Below are 21,300 nucleotides of genomic sequence, written 5' to 3'. Positions count from 1 at the left end.
CACTTTGGCTCTTAAAAAGGGCACAAGAATTTTCAATCGAATGAGCCCTCCCTCCCCCTCTAAAGTTTCTACAAACACCCCTTCAGTATGAAGTGGCCCAGGCGAAAAATACACTGATGGATTATGACTCTTTACTACATGCATTTCTAGAGAATCTGTTTCAATTTCAATTTTCAAACCCCTCTTTGTTGGTTTCTTTATCTCTCTCTATAAAATTCTGTAAACTTTACATTGTAAGGGAAGGCAAAACTATATGGAGAGAGTATTAATAGCTCAAAACACCGATATGACATGTGATTTGAACAGGATTTGAGCTAAATTATGCTTAAAATTTAAATACTGAAAAATATTTTCTCGGCTGTTTTTTTTTTTTTTTTTTTTAAGCACAAGCTACTTTAAAGGTATCCCTCCACATATTTTTATTCATACGCCATTTTACAGCAATTTTAAAGATGAAGTGCCTGTTATACTTAAATCGTGAAAAAAAAACACAACAAATAGGGAAAAAGAATATTGCACCTTCTGATTCAAATCAGATCAAAAAGTGAAAAAAGAGGGATAAAAGGGCACAAACCTTCAACAATTATAACAGCCTTGTATTTTTCTTTATTAAAAATGTAGCTTAAGCCCCATTTGTAGTGACGAGAAATCTTGTAGTATCCTTTGAAATTCTTTTCTGACATTGGAACTTGGACATCACTTAAATCAGGATGCTGCAAAAGTAACCAACAGCTAATCATGGACCAAATACACTTAAAGAAGTGGAACATAATAAAAAATAACAGTTAAAGAGATTATCTATTGATGGAAAAAACTGATCTGTGCATTGTCTGTTTTCATGTGAAAAACATCTATGCAACAAAAATGTTATCTTAAAAAGGGCACGAGCATAAAATAACCATTTAAAGGGATATTTGGTTACAACTAAGTAGTCGTCTTACAAAACAAATGGTATTACATCTTCCTTAGAAAACCAGAGTCTGGCATTTATTCCAATGAAAGTTCAAATCCAGTTTCCGAAGAGCCCCTACATTTGAACCACAGGTTCACTGCACGATCAGAAAATACGACAATTAGTCAGGTCAGTAATGTTCAGTATGGGACACAAAGTCTGTTATGCTGCTTAATTTCATTAAAAAAAAACATTTGGGTGAGTTAATCATAATAAAAGTTGTGATTAAAAACTAGTACGAAAATTCATCAGAATACTTTTATACCCTACTAAGGAGGGGGGGGGGGGTACACATTAGGAGGTATATTTATTTTTTGTCTATCTTTATTCTTTTCCTTGTGTCTTTATCCTTCATCTAAACAAGGCATAAGTGGCATTGGGAAAATGTTCTTACCCGGCCCAAAAACTTTCTTATTCATCAGCCACCTTTTGAATGTTCTACAATATTCTGAATATTGTTATATAAGCTTATGAGATGAGTTATATAAAAGCTTATGAATATTCCTCAACCTTTCACAAATTTTGACACGGCATATTATGACTTAATCTTACCAAAATTATGGCTTAATCTTATGTATATCTTCAATTATCAGTAAAAATACACATAATAATAAAAATAAATTAATGATTAAGAATGAAATTAAATCAGAAATGAAATTAAACAAATTATTTAAAAATAGCCGAAAAAATTCAAGAAGCATATAGCAACTAACTATTTAGAGAGCTTTGAATCATCTAACAAACAGATATGTATGAAAATGAACAAATATAATTCATAGCGTATATTTTCTAGGCTAATCAGCCGAGAAACATCTATAGAAGAAGATGAATTACCACATTTCCATAATTCATTTACGGCTGAAGAATTAAAATATTCTTCTTCAACAAAATACTGTCAGTGAAAGTTCAAGTGAGTAAAAGATGTAGAGATCAATTAGCCTATGCTTAACAGCTGTTTTACCTTGATATGTATAATTTCATCTTTATACCGCTGTAAAACTTCGGCAGTTTCAGCATGCCCACAATCTTGACTAACAATTATGGGATGTTTTTCCTTATCTGGTCGATATTTCACCAGCAAATCAATAGCTCTTTGAACAGACGGACGGTTACAGGAAAACAACAGAACAGGCAGCACAACATCCTGTAACGTACTTTCTCCTTTTTCTGAAAATACATCTTGACCTACCGAAGTATCTGAAATGTAGACAAATCTGACAGTGTTAAAAGTAATATTTATGCCAAAATTTTAACTATTTGTTTTAATACGAAAAAAAGACTATCAAAATAAAGAAATGAAAAATAAACTTCTAGGAGGCGCAATGCTCACCGTAACGTCAAAAGGCGTAATACATCTTAGAAAGGTATTACAAAATTGAGCCGTTTTACGAAAAGTTTATATTTTACCTAATCGTTTATTTTTAATGGAATGGTGTTTTAAAACAAAAATATGTTTTATTAACAAGAGTACATATTTATATACAAGCGCAAGGAGATCTGGCTTATAGGAGGAGAGGCATCGGAAGAATTCCCAAGAGCTATAGATGCCTAAGAGACTCCGTATTTGGGATAACATTTCGGGGCGAAGGGGTCCTCCCGGCCAATCTTAAAAGGGGAATGTTTCCCCATTCCCCAACCTTCAAGTGTAAGTGTAAATTTACATAATCTTATGGTACCAATTGCGGTGACAACAGAAATTATTCATTGCGTTTTCTTAAATCAACCCCTAAACTAGCCATGCTAATGACATGAGCTCATAGCAAATAGTGTCAATCAAGCGTCTTGGATGAACACCATGTTAATGCAAATGATTATATTAGTTGTTCATACACTCATTTGCACATATTAGTTGTTATAGCATATACTATATCAGTTTAGATTTAACTTTGCAGTCTTGAAGTCAAGAGCCCGCTCAAAAATTATAGGAAACTGATGAAGTGTAAACAAAAGCTGGTCTCGGAAACTGGAGCTGACTGAACTAAAGCTAGGATAAAGAAAAAACATCAACAACATTTACCGTTACACAATAAGGCCCTTTAGCAAATCACAAGAATACCTAGACAGAAGCATATATTGTATCCACTCATTGAGTTAAACCATAAACAATTTGGTCTTAAAAAACATATATGTTGATAGCTATACATTGAGTAACAGGATTTTTTTTGAATACCAAGCGAAGTAACACAATTTTCTATATAGCGAAAAATCTTCGCATCTGGCAACCGTTTGAATCTATGATTTTGAGCTTGATTTTGAGATTTTGAGCTTGGATACAACATATTTAATACTAATGCAACCAATTCTGGTAGAAATAAAACACTATCTCTGAAATTTGCACAAAATATTTTTTTCATTATTATTAATTAGAACAGTTATAGAATAATCTTAATTATACTTGATCAATAGATTTTTAATCACTAAGAATCATCCGTTAAGTATTAGCTGAATGGTCATAAATCGAAACAGGCAAAAGTTTATCTATGTGGGAAGAAGGGGAGTGGTTGTCTTAATGGGTGTGGGTTTATGGGTGCCATCCTTAGTTAAGAACATTCGCATGAACAATAATTATTTACCAAATTAATAATTTGGGAATGTTCCATAGAAAATTGTATATATCAATAATTGTAAAATAATAGGTACCGTCCCGCTTTTTTTATTTAATTCACAAAAATTAAAATATTGGATCGTAAATAAAATTTTGGAAAAAAATTGAATACTTAGTCAAAATTTTCTATCAACAGTGTTTTTGCTGAACAAGTATTTAATATTATTTTTAGTAAAAAAAAAAAAAACTGGGTAGACGGAAAGAGTCCGTATGGATTAAAATTCAGCCTGACTTTTGACCTTCTACGCGACCGAAGCCATCGCAATCTCTACAATAGGGTTCTCCGAAACTTAAATACAGTTTAGACACATGTTTAAATACATTGCAACATTTTATATAAATAGGGAAAAAGAAATACTAACATTTAAAATCGCTGAAAACAAAACTCCTGGCAGCACCTGTCCCCTCCCCTCCCCCAAGAATTTCTTGGTGAAGCCCACAATACGCTGCCTTGCCTTTCCCACCTCTGGTGGGCATATAAATATAATATTTTCTGCTCCAAAGATAAAGATTGTCGCAATAGAAGGGGCACTATTACTCGTCCTCCCCCCTAGTATCAATAATAAAGTCGTAGACCAAAAATATTCCCGGGAGTTAAGAGGGATTAGACATCAACTTCTACCTCCTCCCCATCCCCAAAACTCATGTTGAAGGCTCAATAGCAGTTGAGAAGCAATAGCAGAAGGCATCTGCCCCCTATCCATCTACAAAACGACCCACAACCCCTCCTTCACAATGGTTGATGCTCACGTACATATCACTAGCCATAATTTTACAAAATAAGAAGCAAATCAGTTTAGCCAAATGAAGCTTTAGAATAAATGCCACAAACACTCGGCCGCAACAAGAAGAAAGATATTAGATGATATTGGAGATATTGGAGATGAGAGACTAGCTCCTAAGCCCTCCCCCCCCCTCATACCTTTAATCTACATTTATCCGAAGAATCATGGAGATTCAGACAAATCGGGTATTGACATCCGCTCTTTTAGGCATCTCCTCCCACCACCCACCCACACAAAGACCCATCGTCCCTCCTTCATAATAACAGATGCACAGTTACGCATCAATAAACATAATTTCATGAAAAATCAAGTGAAATAGCTTAGTTAAATCAAACATTAAGGTAAATGTCCATATTAACCATATATATTGTATAGACTAAGTGACTTTTCAGGAACAAATGCGCCAAGCTTGATATTACTTTCCTCAATGGATAGGAAATTGTTCCTCCGTGGATTAACATCATTGTGCGGTGTCAAAAGATGGTAGAAAACACCACTTTCACGTGGCACAATCTTTATAGTCTCTTAAAAAGGAGAACTTGTAATTTCCACTCGAATGAGTCCTTTCCCGATATTCTAGTGCCATTGGTTCGATACAACCACCACTGGAAAAAAACACGCATCCAAGATCTTTCTTTGGAAAAAAAAGCAAAATTCCACATTTTGTAGATGGAGCTTGAAACGTCTACTATTCGGTTCTCTGATATCGTGAATCTAATGATGTGATTTTCATCCAGATTCTTAAGTTTCTAGGGATGTTTCCCCCCTTTCTCGAAAATCGAAAAAAGGCTCTCGGGCTCGTACCTATTGATGGGTAAAATTAAGTTTGATCAAATTTTTATATTTAGAATCAGCAAACAAAGCCAATTCTTTCAAGGCATTAATTGTTATTAAAATTTCCTCTTTTAGAGCTTTAGTTACTATTGGCCCAAACTGTTCCTTACTTACAGTTCATTACCATGAACTGGTTGATACACACTTACTGTATTCTGGTATTGCAATACCAGCTTAAGATTTATAAGCACTAGGCTAACAAATGCTTGAACACAATTTTTGGTGAAAATCCGTCAATATTCGTGAGATGTGCACTTAACACATTTGAATCTTGGATCTTTCGACAGTTTTGATTAAAACTCGGGATGATGTACTGTAGGACTGCATGGGCACATAGGATGATGAAGTAACATTATTCCCCCCTCCCCCAATGGATCTCAGCTCTTAAACAGGTCACTAGAACTTTTGATCTACGATAAAGCAAGCCCATTCCTCGACAGTCATTAAATATAGCAGAAATAGTACTTACTTCCAACTAGCTTTTCCAGTTGCTCGATCAGATTTAGCTCAACCCTATTTTGCTCATTCAAATTTTTTTCCAATTGTTTTATTCGTTCATCAAGTTCAAGTTTCTGCTGAAAGAAAAAATTGAACTCTGTGCTGAAAACTGTTAAATAAACTATAATACTGAGTCCTTAATACAGCTAAAGACAAAAAAAAATCTTATTTTTTCAGTGAACACACAGAGCGACTTTAAAACTTAAGTGAAACAGATGTTATCCTTCCTTCACAACCCGCTCAGCTTCCATTCATCATGCTAGTGTTTAACCGAAAACATTGCAGATCATAATAAATCAAGCCAGTTAGTCATTACAAGTTTTCCAAACTAATTTCTTAGTTTGTCATTCGAAATGCTTGATCTAAAAATTGCAACACCAAGTTGGAACAAATTCTGACTTTTCAGTCAATATCCACAGACGCTGGAGCGAAGTTGTATCTACCTTATTTGTCGTACATCATCAAATTTAAACGACGAGTAAAATATAAAAAAAATTAGTTTTCAAAAAAGAGCCAAAAAATCCTTAAACTGTTAATATTTTTTTTGTGGTGATAATATTTTCATTTGGAAACTATTTAGGAGAAAGGGGGCAGGTCCGGACATCGGCTCTGCAAACCACATTCTTGAATTTTAAACTACGCGCCGTTTCTTTTCAGAACTTGTAAACATATACAGATCTTCTGTACAAAAAATTCGCGCAGTTGCAGTCAAGCATTCATAGTGAACTGAGCTAAGTACCACTTTTTTGCATGAAAAGTAAGTGTCACGGAATATCTTTGACACCTTGTTTTTTGCAATTTAGAAACCACTTACGCCGTCATTGATTTTTCTGTAGATATTAGAACATTGAGGCTATCATGTCGTGCAAAAAAATAAAAGATAGGATCAGGACTTTGAGAATTACAAATTTAATTCTTAAAAATGGCACTGGAGGCAGGTTCGGACCTGTCCCCAGTACTTTATGTGATACGTTCTGTATTTTTTTTTATAAGTCTTTATAACTGGAGTTTTTGGTTTTAAGTCTTGCAAACTTGTCCTACTTGTTAACCAAGTCTCTTATCTTTCAGACATGGTTCGAACTTACAAGCCAAAACGCGAAAAGCCCTCTGTTTCAAACGAAATTATTTCAGCTGCAGTCAGAGCTACACTTGTAGGGAAAAAGACGATCAGAAGTGTATATGCTACATTCGGAATACCATGGTTGACACTCGGTGACAATGTCGCCGCCACCGTTAGAAAGAGGCGTCTTCCAGACAGAGCTGCAAAAATATCAGGAAAAGGGATTCCTAACATGGGAACACGAATTTTACTATATATCTGAATAAAAGCAAATAAAAATTTTGCCCATATATATATGCATATATATATATATATATATATATATATATATATATATATATATATATATATATATATATATATATATATATATATATATCTATATATATAAAAATAAGTTGTCTGTGTGTGGATCTGTGGATCAGGTGACGTCACACTGAATTATTTCACACTAATACAAAAGAAGAACAAAGATAAAAAAAGTAAAAACTACAAAAAAAACTAAAAAGAAAAAAAAACTAAAAAAGCTAAAAAACTAAAAAAAACTAAAAAAAGGTAAAAATCTAATAACTAAAAAAAAAACTGAAAAAAATAAAAAAAGGCAAAAACTACAAAAAAATAAAAACTAATAAAAAAACTAAAAAAACTAAAAAAACTAAAAAAAACTAAAAAAAGGTAAAAAACTAAAAAAAACTAAAAACTAAAAAAGAAAAAAACTAAAAAAAAGGAAAAAACTGAAAAATAAAAGAGAAAAAGAAAACTAAAAAAATATGAATAAATATATATAAAAATAAGTTGTTTGTGGGTTATGTCTGTCTGTCTGTCTGTCGAGTGACGTCGTGTTTGTCCGCATATGACGTATGAATTATTTCACACTAATACAAAAGAAGAAAAAAAACTAAAAAAGGTAAAAACTACAAAAAAAACTAAAAAGAAAAAAAACTAAAAAAGCTAAAAAACTAAAAAAAACTAAAAAAAGGTAAAAAACTAAAAACTAAAAAAAACTGAAAAAACTAAAAAAAGGCAAAAACTAAAAAAAACAAACTAAAAACTAATAAAAAAACTAAAAAAGCTAAAAAACTAAAAAAAACTAAAAAAACTAAAAAAAGGTAAAAAACAAAAAAAAACTAAAAACTAAAAAAGAAAAAACTAAAAAAAAGGAAAAAACTGAAAAATAAGAGAAAAAGAAAACTAAAAAAATATTAATAAATATAAAAAATATAAATATAAATATAATATAAATTAGCAATCAACAAAGCACCGAGACACAAATGACGACCGGGACACAGGGAGTATAAATGACGACCAGGACATAAGTAAAAAAAAAACTAAAAAAACTAAAAAAATGGTAAAAACTACAAAAAAACTAAAAACTAATAAAAAAACTAAAAAATCTAAAAATCTAAATAAACTAAAAAAGAAAAAAAAGAAAAAAGGAAAAAAATAAAGGAGAAAAACAAAACTAAAAAACGAATGTATATACAGACCGGGACACCGGGATACAAATGACGACCGGGACACAGGGAATATAAATGACGACCGGGACACAGGGACACAACTACAATGGGGGCGCCGGGGGGCACAGGGGGATATAAATGACGACCGGGACACCGGGACACAAGGAATATAAATGACGCCCGGGACACTCAAAGAGAAATCACAGACTGGAACACCGGGACACAAATGACGACCGGGACACAGGGAATATAAATGACGACCGGGACACAGGGACATAACTACAAAGGGGACGCCGGGGTGCACAGGGGGATATATAAATGACGATGGCGACTCAGGGAATGGTCGATTAGCAATCACCATCAACAAAGCTCAAGGGCAATCATTAGAATCATGAGGTATAGATCTGAATACGGATTGTTTTCCCATGGACCATTATATGTTGCATGTTCAAGAGTCGGTAAACCTGAAAATCTATTTATATGCACAGACAATGGGACAGCAAAGAATGTTGTATATTCGCAAGTTTTACGTAGTTAAAAACATATACATATATATATATATATATATATATATATATATATATATATATATATATATATATATATATATATATATATATATATATATATATATATATATATATATATATATATATATATATATATATATATATATATATATATATATATATATATATATATATATATATATATATATATATATATATATATATATATCTATCTATATTCACAGGTGGGACATAGGGACACAACTACAATGGCGTGTAACTAATATGGTGCGTAACGACTTACGCGCGCGGGGGGGCTTGGGGGGGGGGGCGCAAAGCGCCCCCACCAACTAGGTGTTATATACCAACAGCTAGTATATATATATATATATATATATATATATATATATATATATATATATATATATATATATATATATATATATATATATATATATATATATATATATATATATATATATATATATATATATATATATATATATATATATATATATATATATATATATATATATATATATATATATATATATATATATATATATATATATATATATATATATATATATATATATATATATATGTATATATATATATATATATATATATATATATATATATACTAGCTGTTGGGGTGGCGCGAAGCGCCACCCCAACGCCTAGTTGGTGGGGGCGCTTCGCGCCCCCCCCCCAAGCCCTCCCGCGCGCGTAAGTCGTTACGCGTCATATTAGTTACGCGCCATTGTAGTTGTGTCCCTGTGTCCCACCTGTGAATATAGATAGATATATATATATATATATATATATATATTTTTAACTACGTAAAACTTGCGAATATACAACATTCTTGGCTGTCCCATTGTCTGTGCATATAAATAGATTGTCAGGTTTACCGACTCTTGAACATGCAACATATAATTGTCCATGGGAAAAACAATCTGTATTCAGATCTATACCTCATTATTCCAATGATTGCCCTTGAGCTTTGTTGATGGTGATTGCTAATCGAACATTCCCTGTGTCCCCGTCGTCATTTATATATCCCCCTGTGCCCCCCAGCGTCCCCGTTGTTGTTGTTTCCCTGTGTCCCGGTCGTCATTTGTGTCCCAGTCTGTAATTTCTCTTTGAGTGTCGCGGTCGTCATTTATATTCCCTGTGTCCCGGTGTCCCGGTCGTCATTTTTGTCCCGGTCGTCATTTGTGTTCCGGTGTCCCGGTCTGTAATTTCTCTTTGAGTGTCCTGGCCGTCATTTATATTCCCTGTGTCGCGGTCGTCATTTGTGTCCCGGTGCTTTGTTGATGGTGATTGCTAATCAAACATTCCTTTTGTCCTGATCGCTTTCTCTTTGAGTGTCCCGGTCGTCATTTATATTCCCTATGTCTCGGTGTCCCGGTCGTCATTTGTGTCCCGATGTCCCGGTCTGTAATTTCGTCAGTCGACAAATATGACGTCAGTCGACACACAAACATGACGTCACTCGACACACAGACAACTTATTATATATATATATATATATATATATATATATATATATATATATATATATATATATATATATATATATATATATATATATATATACTAGCTGTTGGGGTGGCGCTTCGCGCCACCCCAACACCTAGTTGGTGGGGGCGCTTCGCGCCCCCCCCCCAAGCCCCCCCGAGCGCGTAAGTCGTTACGCGCCATATTAGTTACGCGCCATTGTAGTTGTGTCCCTGTGTCCCACCTGTGAATATAGATAGATTTATATATGTGTTTCAAACTACGTAAAAATTGCGAATATACAACATTCTTGGCTTTCCCATTGTCTGTCCATATACAAAGCCGTATGTACTAATAATGACGTCATATGCAAACGCTCTTTTTACAAACAAACAAACATGCATACACACAACTCGTTTTTATATAGATAGATAGATAGATAGATAGATACAATACAAATTAACTACGTAAAACTTGTGAATATACAACAGTCTTCGCTGTCCCATTGTCTGTGCGTATAAATAGATTGTCAGGTTTACCGACCCTCAAAGATGCAACATACAATTGTACATTGGTAAAGCAATCTGTATTAAGATCTATACCGCATTTTTCTAGTGATTGCCCTTGAGCTTTGTTGATGGTGGTTGCAAATGCTAATCGAATTGGGAATTGCAATCTTTTAAATTGAAAAAGCAGATCCGTTGGAATCATGGGAATGCGAGGAATAAGAACAGCCTCACCCTCATAAGGCCCTGTCAAGATTGTGGCATCTATTAGGTTTTCCATTGTTTTTTTTTTACGGCAAGTCGCGTGCCATTGCAAAGCTTTGGTGGGTTGATATTTCTTAAAAGTATTATTGGTACGCCTATTTTTAGTTGTAGCACGTGTGGTGGACACCCTGAAGGATCTATGGAATTTAAAAATTCAGATGGATAATTAACCGTTTCATTTGGTTCCGAAATACAAATTAACTGCGTAAAACTTGCGAATATACAACATTCTTCGCTGTCCAATTCTCGCTGCATATAAATAGATTGTCAGGTTTACCGACCCTCGAACATGCAACGTACAATTGTCCATGGGAAAAACAATCAGTATTAAGATCAATACCACATTTTTCTAATGATTGACCTTGAGCTTTGTTAATGGTGATTGCAAATGCTAATCGAATTGGGAATTGCAATCTTTTAAATTGAAAAGGCAGATCTGTTGGAATCATGGGAATGCGAGGAATAAGAACAGCCTCACCCTCAAAAGGCCCTGTCAGGATTGTGGCCTCTATTAGGTTTTCCATTGCAATTCCAAGGCAATCAAGCCTTTACGGAGTTACAGTATTCAACGTTTATGTGTGCATTAAATGTTTTTGATAATAAAGGGGAATATGGAACAACCCACTGGTTATCTACTTCGATGGTGGTACCGTTACGCTTCTTTATTATTGCTGTTTTACCGCCATCTTCAGTAGATCTTCTTCTATATTGTGGGTAACCATCATTGCCAGTAATTGTTTTGGGTACTAAAAGTCGAGGATATTGCTTTGTGCACCTTCCTTTGGCCATGCATGGTGAATTTTCGTTCAGTGCACCGCAAGGTCCATGTATCATATTTTTTACAATAATATCATGTAACCCCTTATCGACATTTTTATCAGGTATTTCAGCGGAAATCACATCATCAATTTCGTTTGAAGTAATTTTTTTATGTAGCCAGATTAGTATATGTGCGTGTGGCAAACCTCGTTTTTGCCATTCCACTGAGTACATCCAGCATCGCACTGACCCAAACACTTCATGTTTTACAAGGTAGTTTATCAGTGATTTCAACTTTTGCCGGAAGACACGTGCCGTAATGTCATGCCTATGAACCGCCGATTGTCCTTGAAGTAAAAGCTGCAGTATCTCGTCCCAAGATTGATTACATGTAAATGTAATAAATAAATCTGGACGACCATAGAGACGAACATACGCAATAGCATCTTGAGCATATTCATGCATATGACGGGGACTGCCAACATATGACGAAGGTAAAATTGTTAATCTTCCAACGTTTGTGGTATTACCGTCATTTATAACTGCATCTCGCAAATGAATGTATTGTTCAGAGCGGAGCTTGGTCTGATTCAGGCGGATATATAGCAAACGTTCTGATTCAATTTTAGCATACATATCAACCATAAATTGGTGAAACAATTCACGGCATTTTAAAATATAATTTTCTTCATCCTGCCGAATCATTAGTCTATAGGAATAATAATGCATTGCACTGCATTTCTTATTCATTTCTTTGTTAGTGGCTGGATTCATCAATTTAATATTAAAGTGATAGCCGTCGGCTCCATCCCAAAAAATGATAGGATATTGTAGGGCATCGTAGCATCGATGAGTTTCAGCAATTCTTAACAACTGAGCGTTTCGCTTATGTAGAATAATATCTCGAGGTAAAAACTGATCACCGACCATAACGATTGCCACTTCGTCGATAGCATTGTATCTACGCACATGTTGGCCAGGAGGCGTTTTGTCAGCGGAAATAACAATTTTATGAGTATCAGTAGGCATCAAATCGATGGCTGTTTTGAACAGACGCACTAACTTATTATTTTCGTGGAAAAGATGTTGCAATTGGGAAACGATTGTCCTTTCAACGTTGGGAGAAATTTCGCAACGTGCATTCAATTCAGAATTTCTATCACTGATGAAGTACAATTGTAAAAATTTATGATTCTCGCCTGAGAATGGTAGAAGGGACCCTGCTTTATGATAAATTTGCCCTTTTACTTTGAAAGTAGACATAAATTGATCTGGATTTTCGATTTGGGCTCCAAACGACGTCATTTGGAAACATGAGTTGTATTGTCTGATTTTTGACAAAAAACGCTTAGATTCTGACGTAGTTCCAGTAAGGAAAGTCTTCAATGGCTCTGGTGGTGCAGCCAATAGAGGAAGTTTAACTTTTCCTGAGGCGCAACACATTCCCATTGTTTCACCATTGAATTTCAAGGCCTTGCAATAGGGACAAATTTTAGACATTGTCCCGATTTGAACACATCTACTCAAGCTATAATCATCGACTGGGTTGTACCTGAATGCCAGGCGATAACTTTCAGATTGCTCTGATTCCTCGGCACGCTTTCTTTTCTTACTTTCTCTATCAGCAGCAAGCCTGTTTCCCTGCTGGTCTTTTGATTCCTCGGCACGCCTTCTTTTTTCACTTTCTCTTTTAGCAGCAAGTCTGCTTCTGCGTTGCTCTAGTAGTTCCTCGGCACGCCTTCTTTTTTCACTTTCTCTTTTAGCAGCAAGTCTGCTTCTGCGTTGCTCTGGTAGTTCCTCGGCATGCTTTCTGTTCTTTCTTTCTCTATCAGCCTCAAGTCTGTTTCCCTGCTGGTCTTTCGATTCCTCGGCACGCCTTCTTTTTTCACTTTCTCTTTTAGCAGCAAGTCTGCTTCTGCGTTGCTCTAGTAGTTCCTCGGCACGCCTTCTTTTTTCACTTTCTCTTTTAGCAGCAAGTCTGCTTTCGCGTTGCTCTGGTAGTTCCTCGGCACGCTTTCTTTTCTGACTTTCTCTATCAGCAGCAAGTTTTTTGGCATAGACTCTTTGAGCATCTTCATCAGTCATTATAAACTTAAGCATTAATAGAATTCTACGCGAACATACGTCTTATATAACTTGAATGACGTCACGCCTTCAAAGCAAAAATGATGGCAACTAATTTCATGACGTCAGCCGAAACATGACGGCGAACATATGTCTTATATAACTTGAATGACGTCACCTTCAAAGCAAAAATGATGGCAACTAATTTCATGACGTCAGCCGAAACATGACGTCACCTGATCCATCCACAGATCCACACACAGACAACTTATTTTTATATATATAGATATATATATATATATATATGTATATATATGTATATATATATATATATATATATATATATATATATATATATATATATATATATATATATATATATATGAGTATGTATATATATATATATATAAAGTGGAGATGAGCTTGCAGAGGATGAGCACCGTTCGAAATGTTCAATAGCCTCAGAAACAGAAGAAACCGTGCAAAAATTCATGTGTTTAAAAAGGCGAAAAACTGAGTATGTATATATATATATATATAAAGTGGAGATGAGCTTGCAGAGGATGAGCACCGTTCGAAATGTTCAATAGCCTCAGAAACAGAAGAAACCGTGCAAAAATTCATGTGTTTAAAAAGGCGAAAAACTATTTTAGAGCTTAACGAAGAACAAAGCGTCTCGCTTGGGTACATGCAACGAATTTTAACAGATAATTTACCAAAAGAACTGAGCAAAAACAAAATTTGCACTAAGGGTGATGCAAAAAACTAAAAACCGTGTCTCATTCGTTTTAGTTCTATCTTACCAGTTTTAGCACCATGTGTGACCTGGTTCTTAAAACCGACATTACAAAAACTTTTTGATACCATTCCTAACATTAAGAGGACTGCAGCAAACCAGCTGAAGACCCTTACCGAAGGATTTTTCCAGCAATGCTTCGAATCATAGATTCGAAGTTCAGATAAGTGCATTGCTAGCAAAGGACAGTACACTGGAGGAGAATATTTCCGATCCATGTCGGCTGAACAATGTTCGTAATAGAAGTATTCATTGTTTTGTTTCTCGTTACACCTTGCATGTTTAGGGACGGATGCACCATCACACCCCAGAAAGGACTCCGAAACTGGAAGGTTATTTTCTCCAAATAAAAACCAGGATTCGTACTCGGTACCATTTTTGTCCTATGCGAGCCAAAATTTTGTTTGTCCTATCTCAGTTTTTATGGATGATTTTGATGAAGTTTGTCCTAATAAATATTGCAAAGGCCATAGAAGAGCATGGTATCAAATGGGAATCTAAAACTCTCCTAGACTTAGATTGAACAGGAGATTTAAGCATCCTAGATAAAAATCTTAGGAAAAATTGATGAATTTTTGTAGGTTTTGGGAATTCAAAGTGTAAGAATTGGTCTGAAAATTAATCTTGACAAGTCTAAGGCGTTCAGACTACAAATAAACGAGGATGAAAAGATGATAATAAGTATTTAAGAACTATTTAAGTGGATAGCTTCACTTACCAGGATAGCACTATTAGTAAACATAGTGGATGTAGTGAAGATGTAAAAAGTAAAATAGCCAAAATACAGGGTGCTTTTTGCAGTTGAAAAAAGGTTGAAACCATAGGAGAATAAGTCTGCGAACTGAGATTGAAATATGGGAGGCAACAGTAATGACAGCAGTCAATTGTGGCTTAAAGAATGACACATGGCCAAAATTGCGCTTTTTGGCCATTGACTTACTTGACTTAAGGGTCTTCCAGGAGTTCAGCGTAAAGAACGATGAGACCAAGCGCCTAGAAGTTGACCTATCGCTTGCCAGGCTCACGACTACTTCCACTGGGATGTTGGCTTGGGCGAGAAGTTTGCTGGTTTTGTTTTTCCACCAAGTGATGGAGGGGGAGGGCATCCTCTGTGTCGTTTCAATTCGCACAGAGTGGGGCCAACCGGTAATGGGGCGTCATATTGCATACAAAGGAGGTGGCCGTAGATGCAAACAGTGTGCTGGGTAAGCTGCGTCGGAAAATGAGTTTGCGAAGTGTGTGAAAGGAAGGTCTGGTTGCCAACAAATTCAGTCCAGTGAAGACCCTCGATTCTTCAAAGAATTTAGGTCTGAGCGACAGCGACGGTGCGAAGGACATACTTTGCCGCTAACCACGTCTCCGCTCCATGCAGTAGCACGGTGCTGACTGACGCGTTTTAAGTACGCATTTTAATATGGTGGTTCATATTTGGCTTTGCTAAATGCTATTCAACCTCCCAAAAACTGCTGATTCTTTGGCTATTCGAGATGTAAACTCTTTTGTGGTCGAACCATCACTCGACAGAGTGGTTACCAGGTAAGTGGAGTCTTCAACCGCGCCTATTGGTTTGCTCCTGATGTCAACTTCCTTTAGGGACGTAGGGGGCTCGATGGGCATAACTTTCTTTCTTCGGCAGTTGATTCACAGACCAGCTTTCGTGGCTTCTTCTGAAAACACACGGAGAGCTTTGGTGACCTTTTCGACGGTTTCCATGACTAGGGCTATGTCATCAGTGAAGTCAGCATCAGTAGGCCCCAGGTCTCCAAATTGAAGGCAACTTGTCGTACAAGTCATGACGTAGCCTATCATGCAGTTGAAGAGCAGCGGAGCAACCTTGCCGTATACCTGTCTTCACTAGGAATGTAGGGCTGCGTCTCCCATTAACTTCCTCATAGCTCTCTTTACCATCATATTTGAAAAAGTAGAAAAAGTTACGGTGTAGGCCTATAGTTCTCAGTATCAGCCAGAACGAATGGCGAAAATTCTACGTATCCAAATTAACAATATAAATTATTTAAATTAAGTATGAAACATATATGCTGTAATCAAGATTTTTTCCAGCTTCGGTTGCTACTGACACATGTCTTTGATCCAGGCATGGGGACAGCCAAGGCGAAGCCAGGATACAATAGCCCCCCCCCCTCCCCGAGAATAAAAGAGGGAAAATGTATCAAAAGACCGAAGCAAGAAATACCACTTTAATCCTGGTAGGACAGAAACTCCCGATAGTAATTGCCCTTCCCCCCCCCCACTGGGAAAATTTTCTGGTGATCCACTTGGAACCAAGCTGTCTGATAATGAGCTGTTTGATCGAGACCTCTCTTAACATTTGTTCCTTCGCGAATGAATTCAGAAGTTTCTATCATTACAAGGTGTTTCTGTCTCTGTCCTTAAACCTTGTTTTCGGTTATATAATCAATTACAAAGCTTTCGGCTTTACTTATATCGTAGAATCACAATCATCTTACATTGGTGGCAACTTCGAGTCTTTCTGCAACAGAGGCAAGACATGGAAACGAAAGTCTAACAGAACATTTAATTTTATGGCAACAAATACCCATATATGTTTCTCCAAATGCGAAACATAGATGGAGCAATTGGACCAGTGGGTGGATCAAGAGAGAAACTATTTAATATCAGAGGTGCAAACCTTCTGGCACAATTCTGTCACGGCCATGGGTCTCTTTTTTACGGTGAAAAAAATCTATAATTCCAACGAACTTGCCGATTAACAGGCCAGTTGGAAAACTATGCTTTTCAAAGTAGCTATAAATGATTATTCTGGTCTTGAAAACCTACGTCTTCAGAGTCAAATCTTTAGAGTGGTGGGATCGGAGTTTAGAAGTGTTCATATTTTTTTTCAATATACTATTAGACAGTGCCCTAATATTCAGATTTTTTAAATATAGGGGCTTCGTTAATGACTTAAATCTAGGGATACAATTGATGGCTAATTTTTTAAAAAAAAATTAGGACAGAACTGTTGATTATAGACTCAATTAAGATTAGACTTTTGAAATGATTATTTTTTAGAAAGAGTCTGGAAGAATGAGGGCTGGAAAGATAGAGATAAATCAACCTAGGCTGAAAATTTAATTATTATCAAGACGAATTTCTAAATATCACAGACAGTCTCTGATGTGCTATGGATCCACAACATAAAAGTGTTATAACAAAGGTTATCAATAATCTGTTATATTACTGAATAAAGTAAATTTTGTTTTGTTTAAATTAAAGGTCAAATTAATTAATAAATGAAAAAAATTTCTCTAATAATGCATGCAACATAGGCCTTGAGAGCTCACCTCCCATATTTTGTCTTGAAACTCGTGCTTTGCATTCTTCTTCCATACAGAATAAAGAGAGATCATCCAAACACAAATACACAGAAATCCGAAACTAATGGTTGCATTCCTTCTCATGTTTTCATTAAGACAAAATATTAAAACTTCAAAAAGACACTGGCATCACCTAGAAAAAAGAAAGGACGATGTTTTGACTTGAAATCTGATTTGGGTTAGGTTATTAGTTGTCATAGGAGATAATTCTCAGAGACTTGAAAGAAGCTGAACTGGTTTTCCTATAGTGGGCAGGATATGAAACAATCACCTGTTGGGCTGTCTCAAAAACAATGGACACAATAACATGAGTCTATGCCCTCTTTAAATTTAGAGAAGAAAAATTTTGCTTGGAATCTGCACTAAGTCCTAGAAACAACCTTGTATACTCCTAAGGTGTGGAAAAGGAGAACTTTACCGAGCTTATATCTTTTTTAAAGTTGACACAGATTATCTTTACACAATTTTTCAGGCCGTAAAAGTAGGCAAGGGGGAGAAGTAAGAAATATAATACCCCTCCCTTAGACAAAATTTGGGCCTATGATCCATTCCTAGGAGTTTTATTCAGACACTACTTTCATTTTCTAAATTAGTAAGAAGCCACTCTTCTGCATTTTACTCCTTTTTCTTAACAACCCTAGTCTTGAAGCACACAGTCTGTGAATTCAAAGTCTGTGAGGCAAAATTTACTTTCCCGAAGATCAATAGTAACACAAAACTCTACTAAACCAACCTAATAAGATATACCATATCATTTTTGCTCACAAGCCAAACTCCAATTGCTAAATGAATCAGACCGCAATAACCTTTTTGCAGCCATCTTTTATTAGTGTTCCCCTTACTCTACCTATAAGATCTAAAATTATAAACCTATTCTAGAATCTAAAAATTATAAAATCGTTCCTCAAGTTTTTGATATTTATTTTCTCATCAACCATCTGTGCATTGTTTCTTGGCATCAGTCATACTCTAGAGCAGTAGTTCTTAAAATGAGTTCTACCGAATCCTAGGGATTTGGTGAGTCTGTCTTGCAGGTTTAGTAGAAGTCAAAACCAATTTTCCCTCATCATCTCTAAATCTACTAGTTTTTCAGAAATATTCTGTCTGGTAATAAGAAAGATTGTATTTGGTAAGCAACTCAAAAATTTGCACGGTCTTATTAAATAAAAATCTAATACAAAGTTTTATAACGTTTTGAACACTCATTGACATTTATCAAAACACACACCTAACACATGGTTTGTGATGAAACACCCAACTTACATATCATTGGCTGCAGGTGATCATGCAACATAACTTGGTCTATCTGTAAAGCAGGGATTTTTTGCACCTAATAGTTTGTTTTTTTTTACATTAGAAATTTCACTGTGGCGATGGTATGTTGTGCGATATGTTTTCTTCCTTTATATTTTAATCCCTTCTTACTAAATATGGAAGCTAAAAAGTTGTTGGATAAATACGTAAAATATGGGCTCAAATGTGTAACAGAATATGAATAGTCATCGTCCTAACTGCATGATTTGCAATGCCAAGCTCAGCAATTCTAGTCTAGAGCTAGCAAAACTAAAAGGACATTTCTTTAAGCTACATGGAGATGGAAAATACAAGAAAACAACACTTGTCGAATTCAAGGAGGAGAAAACAAGATTCAGTAAAAAAAAAAGACCGCTCTGCCTGTTCTCCGGATTGTATCCATCAACAAACCAATCCTCAAAGATTTATACAAAGGAAGAATTATGATTTTGTAAACTTCTTAAAACAACAACTAAGTCAGTGGATGTGAACAAACTAGTGGATAACTTCTTCAGAGCATTATACAAAGCTGCTTACCTGATTGTAATTGCGAATTGCCAATTCGGCTCTATAGAGCTTGTGATAGACTTTTGAAAATAAATATTATCTTATCTTATCTTATTATAAAGTAGGGTAAACCACACACCTTTTGTAAAACACATCTAAAACCAGACGCATTGAAGATAACGAAAATTATGTTGAGAAAAGTGGCTGAAGTTAACTTATCCAGAATTCTTATTTCAAATAACACCGTAAGGAACATAATAGAGGAAATGAGCAAAGACACCTTGGCTCAGGTAGTTGCCTATTTGATTTCAAGCCTGGTAAAATTCAGTTTTCGATTTACAAGACCAAACATGTTTCGAATCTAAGCCAGCTCACAGAATTCGTGCTCTATGTGAATTACGATGTTATATAGGAAGAATTATGACTTTGTTAGTCTCTTAAAACAATAACTAAGGCAGCTAATGTGAATAAACTAGCGGATAACTTCTTCAGACACAACAATATTTCATGGGATATGGATTCTGCTGTCTGTAGGCTACAGACAGAGCTACAGCCATGCTGGGAAGAAAAACTGGTTTTGCTATGCTAATGAAAGCTGATGCATCACACATCATTTTTATACATTATATTATGCACAGGAATGCAATGATAACAAAAACCTTGCATCAAAAACTGGCAAAATCTTAAAAATTGCATTAAAACAAGTAAACTATGTATAAAAAGAAAATGCTCCAAAGCACTGCATATTCAGGGAGCTGTGGAGATAAATGGGTTCTAAATCTGAGAAACTTCTGTATCATTCTATGTTTATCCCAAAGACAGGTGCTGGATGGTGTTTGCCATGCATGTGGAATTAGTTCTGTTTTTGACTAGCAGCAACAATGTCATGAAGATTGCTTCAAGATTATTAGTTTCTTCTTATTTTGTTATGCTTGACTGATGTCTTTGCAGCTCTTAATTATCTCTATGAACAGATGTAGGACAGTAAAGTCAACATAATTGAAGTGGAAGAAAACCTCCAGGCTTTTCAAAAAAAGCTACCATTATAGGAACAGAAAGTGATAATCTCCAAAGTTTCCAATGCTAGATGACTGTGTGAGTAATAGCAAAGATTTATCTGGAATGGAGAGATTCTCCGACCACAGAACTAAAACAAGCATTTGCCATGTAATTAGATGAGCTTGCAAAGTCTTTTAATAGATACTTCCCTACAAGTCATATCCAGCACAGGTCAGACAACTGTTCAGGCTTAGCACTGCAACAGAAGATGTCAATAATGAACCCCTTGAAATACAGCAGAGCCAAGTTCAACAGCAACTCTTCAGAACAACAACGCTCTCAGCATCTATCATTGACAATGGTAAAGTTCCATGTTATTGCATTGACCTTGTCAAACATCTGACTGCATTAACAAATTTGAAGAGATGAAAGCTGAAAATCAAATGCTACTATCAGAGAGAGAATTTCTAAAAGGAGACGGCAATCAGTTTACCCTTTGTTTGCAGAATATACCTGCTCTGAGTAGTCATAATTAATCTGCAACAGCCCCCAAGGATCGAAAGTAGCTGTT

General features: G+C 35.5%; 2 protein-coding genes across 3 annotated transcripts in view; both read right to left on the bottom strand.

Moving 5' to 3' along the window:
• LOC136031983 (transmembrane GTPase Marf-like) overlaps positions 1-21,300 on the bottom strand; it is a 503,142-nt gene that overhangs the window by 470,924 nt on the left and 10,918 nt on the right. The window lies entirely within an intron of this gene.
• Positions 1-21,300, bottom strand: part of LOC136031977 (alpha-1,3-mannosyl-glycoprotein 2-beta-N-acetylglucosaminyltransferase-like) — a 61,712-nt gene that overhangs the window by 31,801 nt on the left and 8,611 nt on the right. The window contains exons 2-5 of one of the 2 annotated variants that reach the window (XM_065712011.1): positions 17,898-18,063; positions 5,646-5,751; positions 1,914-2,149; positions 575-713 (exon numbers count right to left, since the gene is read on the bottom strand). In XM_065712011.1, coding sequence (XP_065568083.1) covers positions 575-713; positions 1,914-2,149; positions 5,646-5,751; positions 17,898-18,014 — 598 coding nt within the window. In that variant the 5' untranslated portion in view covers positions 18,015-18,063. The remainder of the gene's footprint in view (positions 1-574; positions 714-1,913; positions 2,150-5,645; positions 5,752-17,897; positions 18,064-21,300) is intronic. The other variant, XM_065712012.1, reaches the window with a different exon arrangement.

This window comes from Artemia franciscana, chromosome 10 (genome assembly GCF_032884065.1).
Source record: "Artemia franciscana chromosome 10, ASM3288406v1, whole genome shotgun sequence".
Classification (NCBI taxonomy): domain Eukaryota; kingdom Metazoa; phylum Arthropoda; class Branchiopoda; order Anostraca; family Artemiidae; genus Artemia; species Artemia franciscana.
The sequence above is the reverse complement of the archived record's forward strand: the minus strand, read 5'-3'. Positions and strand labels throughout refer to the sequence as shown.